Source organism: Kryptolebias marmoratus, linkage group LG11 (genome assembly GCF_001649575.2).
Source record: "Kryptolebias marmoratus isolate JLee-2015 linkage group LG11, ASM164957v2, whole genome shotgun sequence".
Classification (NCBI taxonomy): domain Eukaryota; kingdom Metazoa; phylum Chordata; class Actinopteri; order Cyprinodontiformes; family Rivulidae; genus Kryptolebias; species Kryptolebias marmoratus.
This window is the reverse complement of record NC_051440.1, coordinates 7,677,356-7,704,789: the sequence shown is the minus strand read 5'-3', so window position 1 is coordinate 7,704,789 and position 27,434 is coordinate 7,677,356. Positions and strand designations below refer to the sequence as shown.

Here is a 27,434-nt window from a genome sequence, read left to right as displayed (position 1 = left end):
AAAGCAGCGTGCCGTTTCCTGTATGCTAACTGCTGCTAACAGAGCTCACAGAGCTAGTTCTGCTGCTTAACAACTTTAAGACAACGGAGAAAGACTAAACACAAAACCCTATTCAGCAGATTCTAACCTGCAGTGAGTAAAATATGCCCCCCCAAAGCGGTAATGGAGTAGCAGAAAGAAAGTTTGCAGTAAGGAAGAGGAGCCGTAGCTTCTTCATCATCATACGGAGCGGACGGAGTTTGTTCAGCAAACGCGCTGCGGTCACCGTTTCCGCGACAACATTAGTGACGCATAAATTGCGCGACACATATCAATAATGAATTTTGTTGGCAACGCTTTTAATTATCGAATTTTATCGATTTTATCGATTCAATGTTGCAGCCCTAATCCAAGTGTTGGTTTGCTTCAGTCAATTTTAGGCCTAAATCACCCGTCACAACAGCAAAATTTGGATTAAATTAGCTCACTGTTTTTTTTTTTTTAAATTGTCCAGAACATATTGAAATCATTCACTATCATGTACCCAAAGTGTTTGGAAAGCAGCAGGACACACATGTTAATAAACCTGCAGCCTCTGATGTGAAAACAACGATGTTATGATGCAGAACCTTCTACTCTGTGTGTGTTCATAAAACTCACAGTTTATCTCCACAAGAAAATAAAGGTTAATAAAGGTTATACTGAGGAGAGCCAGTAATATGTGGTGTCTTCTTTCCAACTTCCCAGATTAGCTCTGCTCCCGAAGTTGTGAAACCAGTGGTGTGTGACCGGCTGAGGGTGTATCCATCAACGTCACACACTCTTTGAACACAGGCTTGTTTAGTTAAAACGAGACTCTTTGTTCCCAAAACCACATTTAGTTCACGCAAAACTGAAATGAGCGCAGCGAGTACTGGGTCATCCAGCGGGACAACACTACAAAAAGAAAAAATCTACAACCAGTTCTTCACCAACCTGGAATCTAGTTCATTTCTGCTACAAAAACCAGAATGTGTACAGTTTGTTCTTAAATATCTGGTCACATTTAAAAAAAAAAAAAAAAATTGTTGACAAAAGGCAGTCCAAGTCAATGTTTGACCCACTGAGCAAAATGGGTTCTGGGTCATGATGGCAGAAACGAGCCGTCCTCCCGGGGAGGGGAGAATCAGGTCTGGTTCTGCAGAACAAGAACCGACCAGCTCTGGATGTGACGACATGCCAACAAGAAAAGGAGCAAGGAAACAGCCAAAAAGGGAAACTAAGTTCCACAGTAAAACAGCGGGACGTGTTGGACTGTGTCAGGCAGCCATTTATTTGTGATGTGGATCTTTTTCTTGTTAGATGTGCCTGACGCTTAAAAAATAAAAAAGTAAGACACCAAAAACAATATAGCTGCTATAGGAGCTGGGATTTAATTCCGTGGGAGGATGTGTTACCTAAAAGTACGCTCAAAATGTGAGGCGTACAAAACAAAATATAAATAAAAACAAATTACTGACGGCAGAAGTAAAATCCATTTTCTCACCCAGATGTTGTGAAAGGGGTCAGTGGTGTTTCCTGGGTCGTACATGAGGCAGTTTCCTCCGTAGTCGCGCTCTGGAAGGGGGACCCCTAGGTTGGGGTCGATGTACTTCATGAACTGTCGCCCATCGTGCACCGTCTGTTTGACGAGGTCCCGACAAAAACAGGAAACAATCAGGACTTTGGAAGTGGCACCTCTCTAAAACGCAGCGATGTTCAAGTGACATTATTAGGGTATAAAAAATTAATAATCACAGTTAAACGCTTTCATCAAGATGTGTTTAAATTTTCATCCAACAAAGTGCAACAGGTGGACGTCTCAAAGCCTGACACAGCAAATATCAAACAGAAATGACTACATTTTATTGGCTAGATAAGTATTATTATACCAATAAAATTTATTAAACGTTAAAATGTATTTACTTCACTTTTCTTGCATTTCCCCATTGCTTACTTCTACGTTTTAGTCTGTTTGTTGTCATTGTGGTTGTTTTTCAGGAGAGGTCGTATAAATCACTACAACGCAGCAATCATTTGTCACAAAGTAGCTCCGTCAATCAGAAGCAGAAAATGACAAGTTTTGTTTTTGCTACTATGACAAAACGTTTTGTTTTTTTAAAATAGACGGTGACTGTCTTCTCTCAGCCGATAACGGATCAGTGTTAAGTTGATATATTACAATGAAAACAAAAACACTTGACTGTTTTTAGCGATTGCTAACAGGGTTAGCAGCTGTGTTTTAGTTCCTCGCTGACACTGAAGGACGGCCTTACTCTGTTACAGAATCAGGCTGTGCTGCAGAAAATAGAAAAGGAGTTTCTAAACTGTAAAAAAAAAAAATGCTTGGCTAAATTAAAAAAAGGAGGAAGAAATTAGGACACGTATAAATTTCAAAATGCACAATTCTGTCAGTCAACACATTGTGAATTAGGAAAAAAATACAGAAAAAAATATGGTTAGGGACGTAAACAAAAAGGGAAATGGGGGAAAAAGGGCAAAACACACCAAGAAATACTGGTATGAAATTAACAATAGATTTAAATAACATCTATTGACATTATTCCTTTTAATTAGCCATTTATACATTTTCATACATTTGCTTGATTTTGGCAGTTTCAGTTCTCTATAAAAAAAGATTAACTCTTTAAACTTTTGGTAGCTTATGAGGTTTGGCTCAATGACTTTTTAATTAAAATTGGGAAAACAGAAAAGAGGCTTCCAGGGGCCACATCCCTGGACCAAAAATCTGATTTAAAAATATCCTACATTTTGGCCCGAGTTCAGGCTCGACTGTAAGACGCCTTTTTGGCCTCAGTTTGCAGATCTGTAAACACCACAGATCAGAGTAAGAATCAGCAGCGTTCGGTGGAGGAATTTTGCTTCGCAGCATTTCGCTTTCGATTTATAACCTGAATGAAAGCCTTTAGCTGCTCTAAACGTGAAGGCGATCAAACCTGAAACAGGATGAAGATGAGGAAGAGTTCGTAGACGACAGTCACGCACAGCCAGAACCGCCAGTAAGCTGCGGAGAGAAAACAACAAAACACGTCAAATGTCAGCAAAGTTATTTAAAAATAAAAACAGAAATATACAGGAAGCCTGCTGGATTACACTGTGTGATAAGAAAATAGGTATTACACTTGTGAGTCTTTTCTTTTGGACATTATCATTCAATGCCAAGTAAGAATATTACCGTTTTTCCACACTATAGGGTGCACCGGATTATAAGGCACATCATCGCGGACCTCGCAATTATGTAACTTTGCAGGACCGTGCGCAATGGGCTCCATTTAAAATGGATGATTTTGGTGCTCTAGCAGGAGCTGGTTCGCCTGTATCAGCATCTATACGATCCCTCTGAGATCACAATGATAATCAAACGGTTCAAAACTCACGGTAGAATACTGCTCCGACTTAAGCATCAAGCATAAACGCCTCCACCGCTCACCGTGCATGGAGCCCTGCTCGAGTATAACTGAGCCTTAATGCTGCAAGCGCTGGGTCTTTGTAGTTTACCAAAGTCGTACTAAAACATTACGACTTCTTACATATATAAGACACTCCGTCGTTTTTGAGAAAATTGAAGGCTTTTAAGTGCGCCTTATAGTCCAGAAAATACGGTACTTTAATGTTAGGTCTAATCATTTTATGTTCCTGACATTCACTCTCCCTTATTCTTATCTGACCTGAAACTATAAATGTATGGATAAAAACGAGCACACAAAAAATCATCAGCTTCTCTACGAAAAAAAAAAAAACACAACTGGAAAAACAGATTATACCTGTGGTGAGAAAAGGTCTTGAGCAATTTTATAAAACAAGATCCCTGTAGTTAAAAGTCCCACATAACAAATATATTTAATTCTTTTTTTTTTTTATTGCTGCTGAAATATTGCGTGAATTTGTTTGTGTGGTTTGGGCTCAGTTAGTCAGGCACTCCCAGGCTGTAAATCTGAAAATCCCTCTGGGTTACTCTTCCAAGGATATAAATCTGGGGAGTTTCAACTGAAGGGAAGCGGCGTGAACAACAACAGAACCTACTCGACCCGCTCGGCGGGTTAGGAGGCGTGGTTCGTTCGTTCGTTCGGTCTTTCATCACAGACTCAAACCAGCAAATCAGGACGGCAACAACCGCAACAACGTGTGCGCACCCATCCTCCAAGCTTTCTTTAGCTCCTTCCTTTCCCTCTGGAGGTAGTTATGATGGGGGGTGCGCGGGNTTCAGCCGTGAATGCTCTGGCAGGTAGGCGACCGATTCAATGCACCCCAAAACTGTGCCACCCATAGCAGCAACAGGAAGCGTCACCTGACCAAAAAGGTTTTGGTACATTCTGACTTCAACCATCAGGTCTGCTTTAGTAGTCGTCTATTTTTAATTTAAAAAAAAAAAATCATAGTTTATTAATTGTTAATCAAAGGAAACTAGGCTGTCAAATACTACTCTTATAAAAACCTACACAGTTGTAGACTGAAGATGTGATACGGCACAGGGTTGCTCCTCTCCACTACTTTACAGCCGGTAGTGCAGACAGAGAAACTAAACATTATTTGTGTTTATGTTGGTGATTAAAGTGGTTTTCCTACCTGGGTGCGGTCTGGTGAACGGTCCATCTTTGGCCTGTGTTACCCCAAAACACAGAAACACCAGGATGCTGGCCACAATGCCTCTAAATGAGTCAGAAACAGACAGGTATCATTTAATTGAAGTTTATATTCTACAACATATAATAGCTTTTTACCACAGATCTATGACATCAGAGGTTTAAACAGAACAACCAGGAGCTGGAAACAAAAGGGACAATAATGGAGAATAATTTGATACAAATAAGCTCTGGAGGTCTGTCTCAGGAGCTGGCTGTGGATTTACAGCTTATTACCGTTTACGGGCTAATCTGAGGTCGTCGCTGCTACGTTTCAAAACCTGAAAACTCGGAGACCAGACAAGGGTGCTGGTCTGAATTTAGAAATAAAAGTGGAGTTAGGCTTAAGAGATCACAGACATCTAAGATTAAAGGGTGTGCCTGTGGGAACATGTGGGTGGAAAAACAGGTAAGTGACGAGAGGTTATTTTTATGTAAAAGTGAAGTTATGTGTGGATAAATATAAGAGAACCACAAAGTCAATGGTGAGAGTGACTCAAGGAAAAAAAAAAAACAAGTGACCATAATTTTCCCTGCATGTGTGTGTGTATGTGCTCTAATGTTATAGATAGGCTTGGATCTTTATCCCAAAGAGCTGAACTGTGCTGACGGCAGCAAATCCTGTTAAGAACCTTCTTCCAATCTCTCACAGACAACAACAACACAAACACACCCCATTAGTGCAGCTTGACTCTGCTTGGCTTTCCTCAGCAATCTCAATCAATCAGCGTCCAAAACGCACAGCTACCGTTACACAAACATGGAAAAAGCACAGCGTTAGCCTGCGCATGGCTCAATTAGATTTGATTCTTCTGCTTTTAGAGATACGATATGTGGGGGAAAAAAAAAAAGTTTGAGTCAGCCTAAATGTTCAACTTCTTAACCATCACGTAATTCAATCGAAGGTCAAATTAGGTACAAATTCACCCTGCAGCTCGACAAGAGACACCAGTCATGCAGCTGGAGTCACGGGAACAAAACAACATCGCCCTGCTGCAGTGTGTCGCTGCTTTTTGCCACTTGAGCGCTTTCGTTTTCCTTTTCATCTGCACGCAGGCTGCTGACAGCAAGTTTCCAAGATCAACACCTCCTTCAGGTACTGGCACAAACAAGGGATCTTGGTTAACTCGTTAGTCCCTTGGCATTCATCCCAGTATCTGGGGTTCGTCTTTGGGACACAAATAAACGAGTTATTTTGATGGTGACCAGGTTTTTGACGTCATGCTCGTTCATGGCCACTGCGGGGTTTGCTTATTTGTCTAAAAAGCTCATTTGAGGGTGCCGGTTAGGCTCAAGGTCAACACTCGCACATGTTTGCAGCAGCTTCGTGCCAAACAGTGTTATATATAAATGAGCCAAATCTTATTTGGCTCCTCATTAGATGGCTGTGCAACCTTTTTGTTTGGATTCGAATGTCACTGTGACATGCCCCATAAAGAGGCTGACGAACACATTTACAATGTCCTCACATTTTACTTGTTAAAGGGGGAATACTTTGCGCCAGCTGGCTCATTAACACGTCAACACATCGTTCCTCGAGGGAGCAAATTAAGTTTTCTGTTGTGATGAAGCGCTTCCACAATCATTAAACATAACCCAATCAAAAGGCTCCCGTGGTTTAGGCGGAACGGCTTTTGTTCTGCCTTTGACCTGCCAGAAAACAAAAGAGGACGACGTGACGTACGCGGCCCGCTGACCTTTTGGTGTTGTACGCCGTGTCCTGAGGAGTCTCCTCCAACAAAGTGACGTAGACCAGGGCGCAGGTCAGAATGAACAGCACCGTCACCGTGTGGGCTCGCCTGCAGAGGAAGGAGGGAGAGAGCAGAGAAGACAGTGACTTTCGCGGATCCAGAGAGGTTCTTCGTCATGTTCACACATTGTTTGCTGATATTTCTACAGAAGGCTGAAAGGAAAAGCTCTGGACCGGACATTCTGATAGGACACTGTTCCAGATCGTCTCTGAAACATTTTATGGCACGACTGAAAATGTCTAAAAAGTTGACCACACTTGACCTGTAAATACAAGATAAAATCACGACAGTGGCAGACGGGTAAAAACTCATCTTCAATGAGAAACTGGGTAGTGAAGAATGATTGTTGCAACAAACATTTTTAAACTAATAAAAGTTTTTCTTTTTAATATCAAACACAAAAAGGTAAAAAATATAGCTTTGTGTGACGCTCCCTCTCTTTTGGCCCTAACTGTTGGTGCCCCAGGTATGGTGGGGGTGGCTTCTATCAGGCGCTGAGCATCGAGATGTAATATAGCTGGAGACAGGACCAGAAGCAGGAAGTTGAAGCCACAAAGGATGAGTGGGCCCCTAATGGCTGGCTGCGAGTTTTAGGCAGCCCCACAACCAGAGTGTGCGAACACTGGCTCCAAAATCAACAACATGGCAGCACCGCTTCAAAATAATCTGACGTTTTGGCAACAATTTTGAACAATGAGAGAAGGCTGAGACACTTCGTCCATCTTTATTAATGTCAGTAGTGTTGATTTGGAGCACCTGGGCCCAACGTTCCCAGTTTTAGTCAAGTTTCCTGACATCTTGTGGGGATGTTTTCCTATTTCTGGCTTTGGCTCGTTGGTCCTGCTGGCTTCTCTCTCTCTCACACAGACAGCAGGCAGCCTTGTTGTTTTAGTCTAGTTTACGATTCTGGTTGCACAAAATCACAAACACTCATTCCTCATAAGCATGCAGCATCCTACACCTACTGACAAACTGATGTTCTTTTTTAACTCATTTAAATAAAAACGTTTTTGGCTGTATCTCCACTTCTGTCATCGTCTTAAGCAGCCAGGTTGTCCTTTGGCATCAGTGTTCGCAGACATGTCCAACTGTAAACAGCTCATATTTGCCCAGTTAAATCAATATTATTTATATGCTGGGTACACAGGTTGAAAGCCATAAGCTTACATCTTCCTTCTTTAAAAATAAGCCTTGGCTTTTATCATTTAACACTGGAGTTATTGAAATATCTTGTAGAACATTAGAATGATATTTACAGTAATGGTAAAGTTTTATTTATTCTATTATTCTCTGGATCAAATTGTATTGGAAAAAACAACCAAACAAACACATCTTAATTGTTAACGTGCAAAGTTTGAGCACTTCAACATGTTTAAAAAGCTAACACAAACATTCCAACTGAATAAAAATGAAAGGAAAACAAAACAATTTAAGCGTCACAGTAAAAAGTGAAGCACTATACAACTTGCTACCAGAACACCTTAAACACATCCCAATTGCACCAAATCTCCACAAATGAAGCACAAGAACACTAAATGTTAGGGTAACAGCATACAATCAATATTATTTGATCCTAATTAAGTAAATCCTACTGTAATAATCTTTTCTTTGGATGAACCCGTTACCTTTTAGACTAAAATGGAAAAGTGCAAAATGTCCCAGTTCTTCAAGAAAAGTGGTGGAAATGTTCCCCACAGCCTCACAAGTGATGAATGCTGGTTACAGTGAGTCATTATAGGTTTGCACATTAATTCATGGGACTGACGTACAAGTAGATAAAAAGCAGCCAGCAGTGTTTATTACCCTAATAATGCAGCAATGAGCACCGATGACTGACAAGAGAAATGCTGCTGTGGGTCAACGAGATCAAGATTTAAATGGACTCGGATTTTAGCAACATTAAGCTTCTTAGAGCGTTTCTCAGCTGACAGTTTTTGTGCAACTCTTCAGCTGGGCTACTGTAAGATTCAAATCTGGAGTTGTTATGTGACCATTTAAATGCTCATCAATACACAGTCTCACAGCAAAATGACAAACATTTAGGTACTCTCTTTTTGCTTGAATTCAGCAGCAGCTTCTACATTCCACAATCGGCTCCTTGATGCCAATCAGACATTTACTCAAACACAGATGATGCTGATGCACTTGTCACGCTATCATATTTCTTCAGAAGTACAGTGACTGTGAAAAGGTCCTCACCCTTTGGATGTTTTACCCTTTCATTGCTATTATAAATCAGTCACGGTCAATATAAACTGGCATGTGGGAGACGCCATAGTCAAAGGGAAGGAAGTACTGCGGTGTAATGAGACCAAACTGGAGCTTTTTGGCCATCAGACAAGACGCCCTGCTTGTGTCATCACCATAAACTCACCCTCTCCACTGTGAATTATGGTGGTGGCAGCATCATGCTATGGGGATGCATTTCAGCAGCCTGCCCTGGAAGGCTTGAAAAGATAGAGGGTAAAATGATTGTTGCAAAATATAGGGAAATGCTGGAGGAAACTCTAATGCTATCTGTAAAAGAACTACAACTTTGGAGAAGATTTATTTTCCAGCAAGACAATGACCCAAAGCATACAGCGAAAACTACACAGAAATGATTTAGAGACGACAAAGTAAATGGTCTGGAGTAGCTGAGTCAAAGCCCAGACCTAAATCCAGTAGAGAATTTGTGTCTCGGCTTGAAAAGGGCTGCTCAATCCCTGCAAAACCTGACAGTTTGAGCAGTTTTGCAAAGAAGAATGAAGCACTGTAAAGTTCCAGTGTCCAAATGTGCAAGACTGATTGAGATTTATCCACACAGACTCACTCAGTGCTGTGATTGCAGTCAAAGGTGTTTGTACTAAATACTGATATTTCACATTACATATTTTGAACAAGTATTACTCTGTAGAAAACTGATTTCACTTTGACAAAGATTTTCTTATTGTCATTTTTGTCAAAAATGCTAATTTATATTAACCATGATTGATTTATGACAGCAATAAAAGCCCAAGACATCAAAACATTTGAGGGGGAGGATATTCTTATATGCATGTATACACAAAACAGGTACTAATGGAGCATCAGTAATGGACTTACTTTAAGTCACATGACTACAAACAATACATAATTTAGAGAGCCTATCATTACCTAAAATCACTTGCTGCACAAAATGGATCACAGATGTGCAACTGCTTCTCAAAGTTTTTTTTAAAATAACTGCATTATTTAAAAAAAACTTATTTCTGTCTCAAGTAATAAGAGTAGTAAAAACAGATTCTTTGTACTCCAAATATAATTTTAGTCTGCAGAAATGTATGTTTATGTACTATTTATCTATTTAGATAAAGTTCTTTATTATACCTGCTCATTATGTACATTAGTTTAGTTTTGTTTGCTTTGTGTAAACCGACGTAGCAGTGCATTTATCTTTAATTTATTCATGTTAACTATTTTCAATCTTTTTCAGATTTTTTTCCCCCCTCCAGTTTGGGGACTTTGAATGTTTGCTCTGCTGATTTTGTTATTTGCATTTCATGATGTTGCCAAATAAAAGCCGTTTTCTCAACCTGAGTTGCTCCTCGACGTGAATCACGGACGCACATTTGCTGCCGTCCCTTGTGTGGCATCATGTCCGAGGAACATTTCCCTTACAAGCAGTAGTACTGTCATTTGCTCAAATGACTAACACAGGTCAGAATCAAAATTGTACTGTAGATGCAGTAGGTTTTACATTTCCTTACAGAAGCTGCGGTGTGGAGGGCACAGAGTCAGCATAACTCAAACTCTGTGCATGTGTGACTCATTTCAGATTAACATGTTACATTGGTGAAATATTTCGCATGTAAAAATGCAACCTAATTTTTTACTAACTATGTTACTTTTTGGAACAAACAGCAAGTGTAGTTTGTTTTGAATCTACTATTTTTGTTCAAAACACTGCATAAACACCCATCCCTTATCGGTCACTTGTTCCAGAGCGCCTCTACTCAGAGTCTCTTCCAGATAACCGAACTTCTCATCTTATTTCCAAGGGAGAACCCAGCTACCCTGCAGAGAAAACAAATTAAAATGGTCACTACCCAAGGTTTATGACAACAGGTGAGGGTAAGAAAGTAGACTGACCGGTAAACAAAATGTTTTGCCTTGAAACTCAGCTCCCTCTTCACCATAACAGACCGGTACAGAAGCAGCACCGATTCGTCAGTCAGTCTCACTCTCCATTCTTCCCTCACTCATGAACAAGACCTTGAGATACTTAAACTCCTCCATTTGAGAGAGCATCTCATTCCCAACCCAGAGAGAGCAGTCCACCCTTTTCTGCTGAGGACCATGACCTCAGATGTGGAGGTGCTAATCCTCATCCCAGCTGCTTTACACTCTGAACCACTCAGATGAGAGACGTGGATCACTGCACGATGACGCTGCACCAAGATATTCTGTCCACAAACATCGTGAACAGAATCGGTGACAACGGGCAGCCCTGGCGAAGTCCAACTCTCACCCTAAAGAGGTCCGACTGACTGCCGGAAACCAGACTCTCACATCATTTGTATAGGGACTGAATGACCCGTAACAATGGACTCCCATACTCAATCCCATACTCACCAAGCACCCCCACAGGGTACCCTGGGGGAATTCGGTCGAATGCCTTCTCCAAGTCCACATAACATATGTTAACTAGTTGGACAAACTCCCATGCTCCCTTGAGGACCCTAGCGAGGGCGGAGGTTGTCGAGGTAGGTAAAAAGCTCTGCAGCTGCAGGGCTCCGAGGGTGGATGAGATCCATCATGAGTTCCTTAAGGCTCTGGATGCTGCTGGGCTGTCTTGGTTTACATGCCTTTTCAACATTGTGTGGACATCGGGAGGCAGTGCCACTGAATTGGCAGACTGGGACTGGGATGGTGGTTCCCCTTTTTAGGAAGGGGGACCGGAGGGTGTGTTCCAATTACAGGGGAATCCCTCTTCTCAGCCCCCCCTGTAAGGTCTATTCAGGGGAGCTGAAGAGGAGAGTCCCATCGATAGTCGAGCCTCAGATTCAGGAGGAACAATGCAGGTTTCGTCCCCGCCATGGAACATTGGACAGACCCACCCCAGAGTCCCTAGACTCGGCTTCCTCCATGGAAGACGTGTCGGTGGGTCCTCGAAGAATCCCTTCCACCGTCTGATGACATCACGGGTTGACATCAGGAGCACCTCACCTCCACTTCCCCCGCCTCAGCCACCTGACGGTCTGCCAGAACCTTCTCGGAGCTGATCAAGACTCTCTATCCAAGGCCTCAACGAACTCCTCCCACACCCGAGCCTTTGCCTCAGCAACAGCCACGGCTGCAGCCCGCTTGCAAATTAATTTGCTGCATGAACAAATTAATTTATTCTGAAACGCACGAGTACAGCTGAAGGACACAGCCTTGTAGTGCTTTTAGGGTAAACACTGTTCGTGTTTACAGATAAACCTGCACAGACAACGGGCCTCTAAAAGTCACAGTCGTATGAGCTAATCAGCTGTCTTTAAGTTTGTTAAGACTTGTTTTTAACCTAAAGATATTCCATGTTGCAATCTAACAAGAGTCACAGGAGCTCGTTTTATTGTGCGATTAAATCCATCGTCTTCAGCTCCAAGTCTGAGTCAGGACAGCACGCCAGGTGTCATTAGCATTTTCTTTCTGTTCCACCTCCTTATCAGACCTGTTCGGCAGACGGAAGATGAGAGGGCCTTGTTTTTTTCTTGCCCAACAACAGCACCGGGGGTGATAAGACGCAGCAGAAATACAAGTCAGTCCCATGCAAAGGAGAATCGGGCTCAGACTAGAACAAAGGCTGAGCATCCAGACGCAATGATCTTTTTTAATCTAGAACAGAATTAGAATAGTTTAGGACTGAAGTAATGGAAAAAAAATGGTCTAATGTCTAATGATCTCTAAGGACTTACAGACATGGATGAATCAAAATAAAGTAAAACCAAACAAAACAGAGAAAGAAATGCAACAAATACAAATTCTGCAGCATTTGAATTTTTCTGTAGTTAGAACAGATGAGGAAAATAAAAGTCAGAAACACTAAAGGGGGTATGAAAGTATTAAACTTTCTGCCACTAGACTAAGATGATTTTTTTCCCCATCTGGACCAGTACGGCAAGCTGAATTCTACATGCTTATCTCCATGCTGTTACCCATCAGTGCTTTTTTAGAAAAACTTAATATTAATTCAAGTAGTGCTTCTATTTAGCTGGTTTTATTTGAGATATACGAGGTGGCTTTCTATATATTATATATATATATATATATATATATATATATATATATATATATATATATATATATATATATATATATATATATATATATTTTTTTTTTAAAAGGGCTTCTTAACCCTTGCAGGATGCTCTCAGAGTAATAACCTGAATATCTCACTGAAGGCCTAGCATTCCTTGAAGGAATCCATCTCGCCAGTCTCCGTTCATGTCAGAGTTTCAAACTGGCTCAATCTTATCTTGAGAAATGACCGAAGTTGTAGCAGACTTCTTCGAACCTTGGAAAGAACGTTAGGCATTATCTCAGGTTACGCTCAGAGTATATGTTAAGGGGAAAGACTGACTGAACTGTAGCCATCTTTGCTTTGGCTAAAAGGTCAGCTGGCTGTGGCGGCCATCTCGATCGGGCTGACACCGGAAGGGATAAAAATCAGTCGTAGATGCCCATCCAGCATCATCAGCCCATTTGTGAGAGTTTCGCTGAAATCCAGACGCAGTAACGATTGAGTCTCGCTCACTTTCTACCGAGAAGGACGAGTTCTCTCCGCTGCAAAATGCACAGAGGAAGCAGACAGGAAACACACCTAGTCTGGCTGAAATATGAAATATTCCTGGAGCGACAGGTAAAAGGGCCAAGGCAGTTAGGAATCTATGAATAGCAGGGAATGCCACTTTTCCAGATCAGCTGCCTTACCTGCATCCTGCCCACATATATGCTTCACTGCACTTTTGCTTTTTTTTTTTTTTTGTATATGTTTCTTGTCAGGGAAATGCACAGAGGTGCAGTAGCTGCTTGTGACTTCCTGTTGAGTCCTGATCTTAGTTGTGAAATGTACCCCATCTGTAACAGACAGAACTGTGGATCATGTGTGGCACATTTCATTTTTTAAGCCGAGCCAGGTGCTTTTCGGTCTGCGTACAGCCCCTTCCCTTCCATTTCCCACGGTTGCTGTCATCAGTGGAAGTCACTCGGGTCCGTCTTTCATTTAACCTTGACAACACCGGCGACGGCACAACTCGCGTGACCCGCACCGGGCAACTCACCAGAAAAAGGTGTTGGTCCCGTCGTCGTACACCTCGCACTCTGTGTTCCTCCGGTGCAGGCTCTCCTTGGAGCTCTGCTTCATCATCTTGGCTTTCGCCGCGGCGGGGCTCTGGTGACACGGACCCCCGAGCTCCACGGAGCCGTTGTTGACCTGCTGCTCGGCGGCAGAGGTGGAGGAGGCGGTGGCGTACTTCGACGAGGCGGCCACGCTGCTCTTCTTTGACTCGGTCTTGGTCATAGCTTAAATTAAAAATAAATAAATAAATAAAACTAAATAAGAAAAAAGAGAATCCGGCGAGGTTCGGCTTATTCCAAAGAGCTCCTGTCCTCTGCCATCCACGTCAGCCCCACCCAAACTGTCAGCATCCTGGGATGGTCGGAGGAAATCTACGTTACTACGATAAAAAAGGGAGGAGAGACAGAACCTGAAAATCACGTCCTGTTTTTGTTTTAGCCGCTGACCTGCCACAACAGGCAGACCCGAAGGAACCTAGCTAATACGCCACCTACTTATCTGAAAAGTACTTTTAAATAATAAAGGGAGAACCCGCATCTTTGGAAACGGCGTCGCAACACTTGTGTCGCTGTGAGCGCATTAGCTAGCCTGTGCGTTAATATCTGCAGCTACTATGTCACTCACCAGCTGAATTTTATGGGCTCGCTGGCTGCGGGGTCCGCGGCGAGCTCGGGAGCTACTGCTGCTCGCTACATTAGCGCAACTGTTTCAAATCCGTTTCGCTGGCAGTCATGAAGCAGTGTCGGGTCTAACTACAGCGCAACACGGTCGGAGACTGCCGCTAACGACCCGCTTCAGAGTGAATATCAACCGTAGAGTCCACGCGCATATTGACACGAGCGCGGTTGCTTTAGAAACAATGTTACCGGAAAACGCTTGTCAAAGTAAAAGCGCTTCCCATTGTTGCAAAAGGAAGTTGGTTTTATTTTGAAATCAGCATCTTTATCACGGAAGTCTCGTCAGCGTGACCTGTGTGGCGGGCTAAACAGAGTTTCGTGTTTGTTAATTAAAGACAAAGTTTTAAATGCCCTCAGTGATGGCGGGTGTAACGAGAGTAAATCTATAATTAGTTCGCTGTTAAACGTGCGCGCCAGCTTCTAAAATCAAGCTGTAAAACAGGCGTTCCGACAGCGTGTTTTTAGCATTAGCGTAATTGGTAATTTAAATGACGTCACTTCCGCAATGTTTAAAACCTGCAGAATTGTTTTTATTTGACGCATATAGTTTTTTTTCTAATGAACATAATGTATTAGATTTCAAACAAATGGATGTTTTCTTTTGTTTTTATTTATCACGATGAGTAAACCGAGTAATCAATTTGAAAAGTCCTCAAAGCACACAGAGCCTCTGACCTGCAACATCTTTAAGTTGAAATCTCCTGACGAGATTATAAATTCACCACAAAGATGCAGAAGGTTTTCCTTTAGACATCTTGGAATTGCCTCAGTCAGATGACACAGCACATGACTGAACCAGTTTATCTTTCTGTTGTGTCACAAGAGTCTGACTTGAGGCCAGAGAGATAAAAGCGGGATAGGGGAATCCTCTGTTCATTAGGGTTCTCTATTTCTTTTTATGTTTATCACCCGAAGGCCGATAATATTTCTGACCGTCTATCTGCGTGTTGTCTGTAGCATCAGCAATATATGTCACGAACCCCTGGACATGTTTTTAATTAAAACTCCCAGAAAGCACTCAACTGATGCACATCTGCAACTGATTAACTTTTGGAGTCAGTATCATTCAAGGTAGTCACCGCAGCACAACACAAATTCCAAGCTCTTACACAACTCACGAGATTTTGCAAAAATGCAGGAGATTGCGTCATTTTCAAGGTTCGACCAAAACGGCTACAACTCCATCAATTCCTGTCATAAGATGACCTTAGTCTAAAGTTGTGACATGAAAGACAGCCAGCGATATGCAATCCTTCAAGAAATACTAGGCCTTTAGTTAAAAAAATGCATTAATCTGAAACATGTTTCCATTAAAAGACTGTAACATCAAATTTAAATGATTCCTGCTGTGTAGAAAGCAGCATTGTGAATCTTATTCTGAAGCATTTTATCTATTTGGGCATTTCTATCATACTTCCTTCTTTTGTTTTTATTTTTTTTTTTGCATGTACTTTTTTGACAAGCTTATGAGTTGCAAAAACAATACAAAGTGAGAAAGAAAAGACTGTGCACGTGTGTGTGCCAGAAATACCTCCTGAACAGGCTCACTGGGTCCAAAGTACCATCTTTAAAGACTGCAAATCATAAACCAACAAGTTTTGATTAAAAAAAAAAAAAAAAAAAGATAAATGAATGACTCGGAATTTTAAAGAAGTCTGAACTCAGTTTGTTCTGTGCTCAGCTTACTGGTAAATACAACTTGCATTCAAATAGAAGAGTGGCGCTCCTGGTTTGAAGGCAGATATTATTGTTTCTGTAAATGGCATTCTTTTAATGCGCCGTCGGTCTGATTTGGCGCATGCAACCTTGCTCTATAATTACCCCTGTATGTATAATTATGATTGAACGTCAAAAGGTGCAGGACACACAGCAGGGATGGAAAACAGAGACTTTCAAATGGCTGTAAAATAAAGAAAAGAAAGAGTTCAGGAGTTCATCTGTCAGAAAAAAACACTGCTATAAAGTTTTACCTTGACAAGAACAGCAGCTATTATTTTCTGCAAACAGATGATGCAGTTTAAGCCTTTGATTCATTTTAACCACAGAACAAAAAACAGGTGGCTTCGTAACATCATCGCGTAACATTTTCACATTGATTTTGTTTTTTTCTTTTGCCCATAGAACAGTTTGGTTGAGCAGCAAAGCCCTGCTCGTTAAGTAATTAAAGGCCTAGCCCTCCTTGGAGGAATGCATATTGTCCACTCAGTTAAAGCCATTTTGGTCAAACCCTGAGAAACAACACAATGCACAATCTCCTGTTACACTGCGAGATGTCACGCTGAAAATGGCGAACGACACTCAGCTACTGCCACGTCAAATCGTACCTCAGCATCTATGAAAGGAAATCTCTTTCTCACAACAGACCGGTACAGAAGCCACACCGATCCGTCAGTCAGTCTCACTCTCTAGTCTTCCCTCACTCATGAACAAGACCCTGAGATACTTAAACTCCTCCATTTGAGAGAGCATCTCATTCCCAACCCAGAGAGAGCAGTCCACCCTTTTCTGCTGAGGACCATGACCTCAGATGTGGAGGTGCTGATCCTCATCCAAGCTGCTTCACACTCGGAACCGCTCCAGTGAGAGACGGGAATCACCGCCCGATCACGCTGCACCAAGATATTCTGTCCACAAACGTCATGAACAGAATCGGTGACAACGGGCAGCCCTGGCGAAGTCCAACTCTCACCCTGAAGAGGTCCGACTGACTGCCGGAAACCAGACTCTCACATCATTTGTATAGGGACTGAATGACCTGTAACAATGGACTCCCAATCCCATACTCATGTAGCACCCCCACAGGGTACCCCAAGGAACACAGTTAAATGCCTTCTCCAAGTCCACATAACACATGAGAATTAGTTGGACAAACTCCCATGCTCCCTCGAGGACCCTAGTGAGGGTAAAGAGTTGGTCCAACCCGCATTGTTCTTCCTGAATCTGAGGCTCGACTATCGACCGGACTATCGTCTCCAGCCCGAGTAACATTTTCACATTGATTTTATTTTTTTCTTTTGCCCATAAAACAGTTTGGTTGAAAAGCAAAGCCCTGCTCGTTAACTAATTAAAGGCCTATCCCTCCTTGGAGGAATGTGTATTGTCCACAGAGTTGCAGCCGTTTTGGTCAAACCCTGAGAAACAACACAATGCGCGATCTCCTGTGACACTGCAGGATCTGAATGACACTCAGCTGTAAGGACAGCAGTGGCTCAGGAGGTTGGAGTTCGTCCTGTCGGAGGGATGCTGATTCAAGTCCCTGCTCTGTCCGTTCCAGCCGTTGTGTCCTTGGGCAAGACACTTTACCTGCTTTGCCTACTGGTGGTGGTCAGAGGGCTCGGTGGCGCCGGTGTAATGGCAGCCTCACTTCTGTCAGCCCGCCCCGGGGCAGCTGTGGCTACAATGTAGCTTACCACCATCAGTGTGTGAATGTGAGGATGAATGGGTGAATGATTGTAGTGAAGCGCTTTGGGGTCCTTGGACTAGATAAAGCTCTATACAAGTGCAAGTCATTTACCATTTACTGCCACATCGTAGCTCGTCATCCACGAAACTGACTGAGCTGTAGCCATTTTGTGTCGGATTTAAAGTCAACAAGCTGGGCCGGCCATCTTTAATCAGGTTGACACCGAATGAAAGTCATATGTAGATGCATGATGTTTGTCTGCTCCCTGGACGTTTCATTAAAAACCTTTCCAGTGGTTTGTGAGATATTTTGCTAATGGTACAGACAAACGAACACACCAGCACAGGCCAAAAAACATCACTTTTATCTTCGGCGGAGGGCGATGACAACAGAAAAATGCCAGCTGCTTGTAATAATTCACCTGTAAATAAACAGACTAAACAATATATAGAACAGAGTGCAAATATCACTAATTTAGATTCAAAGGTAGAAGATGGTGGCTAATACAGCCTAGAAAGCACTCCAGCTGGGTTCATTGTGTGCCGAATTGAAGTGCACAAGCAGCCTGCAGGGACGGCCGTTTTAAACATCTCACTTGTGGGAACAAATGAGCATTTTTAGTTTTTTTTTTTTTTTGGTTGTCTTTTCGCAAAGGCCCAGCAGCGGGGCCCTGCAGTGTTTCTGAAACATCAAAAGGCTCAGTTCGTTCAGGTGAGTGGAGGGTGTGTAGGTGGGGATGGCGTGGGAATGTGCGGCCTTTCAGCGCTTTCACGGGTTAACAGCAGCGGCGCCCGACACATGCGGGGATGTTTTGAAAAAAAGGAGAGCAAAGACCGAATGAAACGTGAACAGTTTCAAAGGCGACAGTTATGAAAGAGGGCTGATTTCTCGTTATTGTCTTTGGTTTCGAATTCAGGAAAGGAATAGTACGCACAACCGGAACCACACAGACAGACTAGGAAAAATCGGAAGAAACTTTGAAGGGACGCAGCTTCTGCCTAAAATTCTTACCATAATTTTGCAAATAAAGGCTTCGCATTTGTTGAAGGAAATCATATCGCCCGCTGCCTTTCATTCCAGAGTTTTAGACTAAGACCATCTTACGATGAGAAGCGACAGAGTTATATCTATGTTGGTAAATAACCTTGAAAATGATTCTATTCGTAGACTCACATGAACTGTTAGCGCTCAGAGTAACAAATGTGAATGGCTGCCAGCTACTGCCACACAATGTTTCAGCTCAATGTCTCTAAATTTGACTTAAAAAAAAACAAGCCATTTGCCAAGGTGGTTGTGGCAGCCATTTTGAATATTCAAAAAAACAAGTTAGCAATCTGTTAGCACTCAGAATATGTGTCGGGGATGCCTCTCAGCTTCCCCCACACCAAATTTGGGCTCAGTATCTCTAAGTGGTAGCCACTTTCGTGTCGGCTAATGTCTATTAGCTGTGGCGGCCATCTCGAACTGGATTTTCTCTAAAAGATAATAAGTTGTAGACACATTGCCGATAAATGATATCTGAGAGTTTCAGTGAAATCTGTTCTGCGGTTTTGAGATATGTTGCTAAAAATACCAACAAAGATCTTGCACAATGTGTCGCACTCAAAGTATGTGTTGGGAACAATGCTCAGCTACTACTATATCAAATTTTTGCTCAATATCTGTACAAGTTGATTTAAAAAAAAAAGCTACACCTAAGAAAACTTTCTGTCACAATTATTTTTTTATTTTCTGGATTGATTTAATTTCTCTCGCTTTTGTTTCCTTGGTTCAAGGCCTCGCGGTGATCTGTCAAACCTTTGACAAGCTCACCCTCAAATGCACATTTTCCGAGCGTGTTTTCAGTCTGCGTCCACTCCATCAGTCAGCGTCGTGTCTGAAGTCCCCTCAGCCCGCAGGCCGGTTTGAACAGACAACTCCAACCCCCCCCCCCCGGGACATTTCCATGCATCTCAAAGAGAAGCAAAGCCGTCTGAGACGAGTGTTTATACGCACTTTTGTGTGTTTTAGAGATGAAAGAGTAACACTCCGGCATAAGTCGAGCAGACGGGTCAGAGGTCATCGTAGATGGGGACTGACCATACCTGCTGCCCTGATGAAAGCTAAAACAATTATCCTTCATTTGAGGCATAATGAATGCGGACTGTCTCCTTGTATTTTCACAGCTGAGAGTATCTGTCTGACAGATCTGCAGAAGGAACCGAAGAGTTCCTCCCGCTTTAAGGAGTAAATCACTAACCACCTGAGTAAAAGAACAAGATCATTGTTTAAGTACCTTTCTTTGCTGATAAAAAGTTATATAAATTAAAGACCTAGCATTCCTTTCTTGTTTTTAGTACTAGTACAGGCATGTGTTAGGAATGACTTTCAGCTGCTACCATTTTAGCACAATATCTGTAAAATTGCCTGACTTAAAGCCATGTTTACAGCCTGCTTAAAATTATTTAAATGAAGTTATTTCAGTGACTTAAAGTGGCCCCCAGAGGGCCCCAAAGAATGAGATTTATGTTTGTTTCTTTTTTAAATTTGGAGTTATGTGTTTATCTTGTTTTCTAATTGTCAGACACTTGAGGCAACAATCCCTGCTCTTCTTTTATTACACTCAAAACACATTTGATCATTTCCACTGTAATGATCACAATGTTCACAATATTTATTCACCAATACTTACTTGAATGCTTTAACATCAGTGAACTAAAACTGGAATGAGAGAGTACTAGTTTTACAGTCTTTCTCTCCTTCTGATTCTCATGACTCTCACATTGTACCTCTCTGTTCTGAGGATAAATAAAATCTGGCATGAGTGAGATAAGAACATCAAACACTCATCATACGCAAAGAAAAGAAAAAAAAGACAATTAATTCACTCCTTCTGTAAGTCAGAATGCAAGGTAAGACATTAACACTGTGCTTTTACATCGGCAAACTAATTTCTAGATCACCCGGGTTATTTAGATCTGAAGAAATGAAATGTTAGATTTATTTGACTTAGTTATTTCCACTAAACCCGGTTGTCAAAAAGGGATAATGATCTGGAGTTCTGTCCTCACCAATCAGTTCATGTTGGCAACGGGTCCAAAAGATTTGTGAGGCTCCCTGAATCACGTGGTAAATATAAACAGGGCCTCACAATGACTTATATTCATATAAGTCATTGGGGCCTCAAGAGTAACGCAAGAACGGAAAGCACCTTGGGACAGTTTTTATTCAGTAACACGATGCATACTTAAAGCAAAGTGGTTGAGTTGGATTTAAAAGCATTTAGTTGCTTTAGTATCTTATATTAGTGCCTCCATAAAGCAAAAGCTACTTATTTTAACAGTTAATAAAGAAAAACAGAAGAATAAATAAACCAAGTGAGCAGTTTAAACGGCATCCAAATGTTGAGTGAAGCTTTGACGAGCTGCAGTTTCAAGTTTACACCGCTGAGTGTCGCTGTGCGCCCATCATCCCTTATATTGAAGGTGAAGTCAAACTGCAAACTTTTGTTGTTCTCAAAAATACAGGAAAAAATATCACACCACGTCACATTGAATGTGTTTATCAAGATGCTTAAGACAGGAAGACAGAAACAAATGCAAATCTACTCATTATTATTATTTTTTATTTATCTTCCCATGTGTTTTTTTCCTTCTCAATAATAGAACCTCGTGACACAAAAGCATTTTTTTTGCTCATATGATCAAGGTACCTACAGCCCATCTTATCACCAGCTGCCAAAGGGGAGAAGGATGGAGCTGATGTTTATTGCCGTGTTTGTGTCTGTCTGTTAGCAAAATATTTCATGGGCCACAGGACGGATTTCATTGAAACTCTCAGACAGTGATCACGCAACTCGAGGCGGCTGGAAAACACAAGAATGGCTGCCACATACTGCGCCAATGGTTTCGTGTGGTATTAGCTGAGAGTCATAGTCCTTTTACTTTTAGTATTAGTATCAGGCAAACTGTCTCTGAGCTGCTCCAGTGCGTAAAAGCAGAGCGGCAGACTGGAAATATGACCCCAGGGAGCTGAGACACACACACACCAACCCTCTCTCTCTCACACACACACAGACACGCACGAGGCCTCGCATGCTGAACACTGGAGAGAACCTGATTTTGGAGGAGCGAAACCTCGTATAAAATAAGTTTTCCGTGACGGAATTATTTCATTGAAGAGCAAAGCAAAACGGATAATAATAGAAGTGGAGTATAAAACGATTTATTGCAGTCCGAACATGAAAGCACTTCGGGGGAAAAATAAAAAAAATATATATAAATAAATAAATAAACACGCTCAAGTGACGCAAGCTTCGCCGCCGTGACGGGAAAGTCCGCAGAGTTTCTGCTCAGGTTTGACACCACAAATCAGCGCACAGCCTAAAAGGGTGCAGGGGTCGACGGGAAATCACAGTGGGGGATGTGTGTGTCTGTGTGTTTGGGGGGAGGGGTTGGGCTTAAGGCAGCCAATCAGGACGTAGCACAAGGTGCCTGTTCTGACTCGCGACACGTTGGGAGGTTATATATTCGGCCGCGCGCAACTCCGAAAGGTGCATTTAAAGAGCTGCGTGAGGGGACGGGGAACTGGTCACGAGCGGAGGCAAGCACTCACTCGCCCTGACACGCAAAAAACAACAACAACAAAATAACAACGCACTGTCGTCGGGGGACCCGTTTCTCGTCGCCTTCCGTGGTTCGACCTGCTTTCAGAGATGTCCCACGTACAGTTATCGAGCAGCGCGCTGGAGAGGCTGGTGGCCCGCAGGACCTTCCCCCTCCACCGGCGCACGAGCGTCTGCCGAAATCTCTTCGGCCCCGTGGACCACGACGAGCGGAGCCGGGACGTGAAAGCCAAGCTGCGGGAGATTATCGAGCGGGACCGGCAGAGGTGGAACTTTAACTTCGAGACCAACACGCCCATGGACGGGGACTACGAGTGGGAAGAGGTGCCGGCGGACAAGACCCCGGCGTTTTATCAGGAGACCGTGAAACGGAGCCCCTCGTCGGACTCCGCTGACCCGGAGAGCCCGGCCGCGGAGGCGCTGGAGCGGCTAGCGGCGCCGGAGAGCAGCAGCGGCGGCGGAGCTCCCAGTCCGGCGGAGGTGAACCAGGAGAACCGTGTGGACAAACTGAACTCAAGGACTCTCAGACCGGCTCCGTGTGTCAAACGGAGGAGGACGGACAACACGTACATCACAGGTAAACAACATGCGCGGAGCTACGCCGTGAAAGTAGTCCGTCTCTTCACAGGTTGTCGCCACATTTTAATTTCACAATTACAACACTTTTTCTCCATTTTTTTTCTTCCCCTTCAGATTTTTACGTGAAACGAAAACGGGCCGGTGATAGCAGGAAGCCGACCGACACGAGCGTCTCCTGCCACCTTTCCAAGTCTCCCATCCCGGCGGAAAGAACTCCGCGAAAGAGGATCCGCTGAAGGTGAGCTTCCGGCAAAATGTCTTTTTTTTTCTTGAAATGGCAACTTTTTAAAAAAAAAAAGTTAGTTTCAGTGCGCTGCTGCCGTGATACGTCCAGACTTTGGTTACACGAGATTGCATCAGTCTTATCTGGGGTGGGGTTGTGGTTGGTGGTGTAATGGTAGTAGTGATGGTAGTAGACGTAGTAACACTGCTGTTCGGGGGGAGGGGGGATGTGCGTCACCGTGTGGCGGGAAAAGCCTCGGGTAAAGACGGTGACGCCCCGCCGCTGCCTGTCGAGTCTCCGCTTTCCGCACGAAGCTCACTCCGCATTTCTCTGAAGAATTTCACCATTTTTCTTACTTTCTTTATTTTCCGGGAAACTCACCACCTTCCTGTTTCGTTATGTCTCCCCCTCAGGTGCTGCGCTGTTTTTGTCTTTTTTTTTGCACTACTTCCCTGCGCATTTTGAGGATCCATTTCTTTCTACAACTTAAAAAAAAGCCAGTTCAGACGCGGACAAGAGGAGGAGGAGGAGGATGATGAGGACGGGTCCAGACACGTCCGGCTGCAGGAGCCTCAACAGAACCGGACCGAGACTCTCAGGACTGAACGGTTTGGGGGGGTTAAAGGGAGGAAAAATAACCTAATGACTTGTATCCAGTGCAAATGTAGCATTCATTTTCATTTTATTTTTTGCATCCAGCCACTCGACAGTGTTAAAATGTTTTAACATCTGTGCAATCCTATTATTATTTTATTTTTTTCTTTAAAAAGAATCTTCTACACTGGCCAAAAGTGTACAGCTTTATAATAGAGACAATAGCCTATAAATGTTTGTTGGTGTTCATTTTTTTTCTCCTGTAAATGTATATTTTAAGTTTATTCTAACTTATAAGTTATTTATGTTTCTCTTTTTAAGTGTTGTTAATTAGCCAAAGGGCATATTTTTGTAATTTTCTATTTTATTTACTTTGATGTTTTGCAATCGTGTAGCTTCCCAGTAGTTGTCCACACTTGAAAATGTAGATTTTTTTTCTTTGTCTGAGCCTTTTTTTATGTGTGTGTGTGTTTGTTTTCATACAAGTGCCCTAATTATGTCTTGTAAAAGATGGGAATAAAATATCTTTTCACTTCAACTTAAAATGGATTTTTGTTCCTTTTTTTGTTTTTTGTTTTGACCCGCCACCCCTTTGTCTCGCCTCAGATTTTTGCAGATTCGTCATAAAGTTTGGACCACACCGCCGGCGTCTAGATGCTTCGTAGTATCTATATGCGCCTTAAGCGTGCGTCCGGACGCGTGAACTCGTGGACCTCTACTTGCGGGGCGAGACTCATTCAGTCGCACAAACCTTCGTGGCAGCTGCGAGATATATAGGTTTAAAGGCCCTCTCGCCCTTCTAAAGAGAGGCAGCAGCTGCCTTTGGATCCCTGCTTTGTCCGCCGCGAGGACACCCCCGCATCCACCCGCACTCGACAAGCTCCTCTAAAGACCCCACTCACTCACACACTGTTTACCCTGCCGTGGATACACCGGGCGTGGAGGCCACCTGCCAGAACTTGGAGAGAGAGAAGAAAAAACAAAAAAAAAATGGGGAAGGGAAAGAGGGGGGGGGGGGGAAGACATAGTCTTTGTAATTGTGCTCGTCTATTGAAACAAACCATTCAGCAGGTCATACTTACAAGTTTACCCTTTAATTGAAAGAAGCCAAACGCTGCGCCTGAATGCAACTCGGGGCCTCGGAGCTCCCTGCCAGCGCTCGCCGGACATTTTTATGATTTCCCCAGAATGGCCTCGATGGTGCGACTCAAATGCTTCGATTTTAAAAAAAAATTGACTTTTTTGTTGTTGTTGTCGTTTTGGGATTGTGACTCTGTCGATCCCGTGCGGCCCTTAAGCTGCGACGGGGAGCTTGTTCTGATTTCCAACACAAAGCGCTCCGCGGCTCCATTCTTTCCTTTTTGTTGCCATATGGCAAATCCATGTAGACATAGCCAAGACCTATTCAGTCAGCCACAGAATGTCCTGCATCAAGAGAACAAAAGACACTTTGTCTGGCTCCTCTATTGATACGAATGGATGGAAGAAGAAAAAAATTATAATTAATCTATGGGTATATCCAGCTAATTAACGCCTATATGCCCCACGGGGGGGCCGAGAGAGCATTCAGCTCAGTTTTAGGTTCTCAATGGTTTACATGTTTAAGACAACAGCTGTTTATGAGTTACTTTAATGAAGTCTTCTCTGGGTTGGAGACTGGACACATTCTGGGGGCATCCAGACGCCACTACCACCCCTCCCTCGTACGCACACGGCATTAAACGGGTCGTCTTCCTCCTGTTTGTCTTTGCAGCTGTGTAGCTATCTAAAATTTGTCCCAGCAAATCGGGCCTCGAATCTGAGCGAGTTAACGGCCGAAGGCCCCCGAAAATCAGACGGGACCGAATACCCACTTTTTAATGGATAAACAGAGCAAAGAGAACCAAGATGAACAAAAAACAAAAATGTTGAACCTGGTGCCAGGGGCTCATTATAATCACCATGGTAACCACACACCTGTGTCTATCACTCCCTGACTGCCAAGTTAACGAGAGACCAGGCTGAACGGTGAACCTGTGCAAAAACCGAAAAGTCAGATCTTAAAAATCCATGAACCGTGTGTGACAGAAGACCCTGAGGATTTTCATGTTTCCACAGTGTTTTAAGTTAAAACAACCCTTCGCTTCCTGTTTGGGAGAGAAAATTTTTTTAGGCTGAAATTAAAATCCAACTCTACGTAAGCTTGGGTGGAATCCTTTTTTTATGGAGGGATTCAATAAGAACTCACAAGTCGTGTAGCAGTCAGAGATACACTGGGCGAAAGAAGACAAAAAAAATGTATTTGTTTTGATGTTTAATTTGTGCATGTGACCAAAAAAAAGGGTTGTGGAAGTAAAAACGGACTTGTTTGCAAAAGATTCAGACATTTTTAGACAATTTAAAAGTTAGGATGTTTGTGGAAAAAAAATCTGTCAAAATCCTAAAACAAAACCTGTGTGAACACTGTATAAAAGATAATAAAATGCCAGTTCAGTCATGTACAGTCCAACTTCCTGTGACCTGTATAGACTTCAAATATAATTTCTACTGTCAGATATGAGCTAAGAGCTCCACGAAGAGCTGAGTTTTCTCAATTGTTTCGCCCAAATCCCATTCCTCTATGTTCAGTTTTTTTTTTTTTGCTCACAGTTTTGGCATGTCCCTCTACCAAAAGTCAGCACCCTTTTTCAAATCCATCCACATGTATAATAATCATAAGGATGCATCAATGCTCGTTATTTAGCACCCTTAATAATATGAACTTCACAGGCCCAGGCCAGAATCTTTTTCGGCATCTTTAATTGTCTTTAAAGTCCACCCCGCGATGTCATTTTCATTGGGCTTTAATGTAAGCTTGACAGACACAGAGGAAGCAGATGACAGCGAACATAGCGAGCTCATTAAACACGCCTTCTGCAAAAGAATATTATTCAACACGCAGCTGCCCACTGAGAGAGCCGGTCTCATGGGCCCCCGCTGACCCCTTCTCACATCTGCAGCTTCAGCTGATTAAACCCGTCGACAAAACTTGTGTCAGTGGAAGCCCTTCCTCAGATGTTCTCTGTTTTGCTTGCAGAATCACCTTCATTAGTTTTGTGTTTAAAAAAAGAAATGAAAAAAAAACCAAACCTAAAAACATAAGCTTGATTTCAGCTGATAAAGAAAAAGAGCCGATAATTCAGGTGACAGAAAAGCAATTATTGGTCTTTTGTTTAGTTGATTTCTCAATTGTTTTTTGTCAAAACGAAATCTTAAATACATGTAAAATTTAGACAAAACTACAGATTGTTTTACAATCTAGCTTTTATTTTTAAATTGAGGGATTAAACTGTAGTTCGTTTGTCCCAAATTAACAAAAAATAAATGTCTGATTCAGTCAAATAGATTTTTTTTCTTATTGCTTATTTTTTTCTTATTTGATCACTTTTTTCTTAATTAAAGTGATCAAATAACTTTAATTTCCTCCTAACTGATTGTATATAAAAGCCTTGCATAAAAAAGGCTGTGGGAGTGAAGAAGGGCCTTGTATTTAAAAAGCTTCTAGGTTTGGAGCAAACGTTGCAAGTGAAAATATGATTTGAGAGAACACTTTTTTCCTCCTCCTAAAAAACTTGCAATTAACAGGACCATTTCCAAAGACTGCAATTAAATATAAAAAAAGGAGGAAAATGGGGAGGAGGTGGTG

General features: G+C 42.5%; 2 protein-coding genes across 3 annotated transcripts in view; one reads left to right on the top strand and one right to left on the bottom strand.

Annotated features, from left to right (window-relative positions):
* ptdss2 (phosphatidylserine synthase 2) overlaps positions 1-14,554 on the bottom strand; it is a 27,160-nt gene extending 12,606 nt beyond the window's left edge. The window contains exons 1-6 of one of the 2 annotated variants that reach the window (XM_017434807.3): positions 14,316-14,554; positions 13,675-14,070; positions 6,338-6,439; positions 4,585-4,667; positions 2,955-3,022; positions 1,505-1,639 (exon numbers count right to left, since the gene is read on the bottom strand). In XM_017434807.3, coding sequence (XP_017290296.1) covers positions 1,505-1,639; positions 2,955-3,022; positions 4,585-4,667; positions 6,338-6,439; positions 13,675-13,913 — 627 coding nt within the window. In that variant the 5' untranslated portion in view covers positions 13,914-14,070; positions 14,316-14,554. The remainder of the gene's footprint in view (positions 1-1,504; positions 1,640-2,954; positions 3,023-4,584; positions 4,668-6,337; positions 6,440-13,674; positions 14,071-14,315) is intronic. The other variant, XM_017434808.3, reaches the window with a different exon arrangement.
* A 7,738-nt stretch (positions 14,555-22,292) lies between these two features.
* On the top strand, positions 22,293-24,315 carry LOC108246975 (cyclin-dependent kinase inhibitor 1C-like). The gene is made up of 3 exons (XM_017434784.3): positions 22,293-22,951; positions 23,068-23,191; positions 23,590-24,315. The coding sequence occupies exons 1-2, from the start codon at positions 22,465-22,467 to the stop codon at positions 23,187-23,189; spliced, it is 609 nt and encodes a 202-aa protein (XP_017290273.1). The 5' UTR covers positions 22,293-22,464; the 3' UTR covers positions 23,190-23,191; positions 23,590-24,315.
* Positions 24,316-27,434: the final 3,119 nt, after the last annotated feature.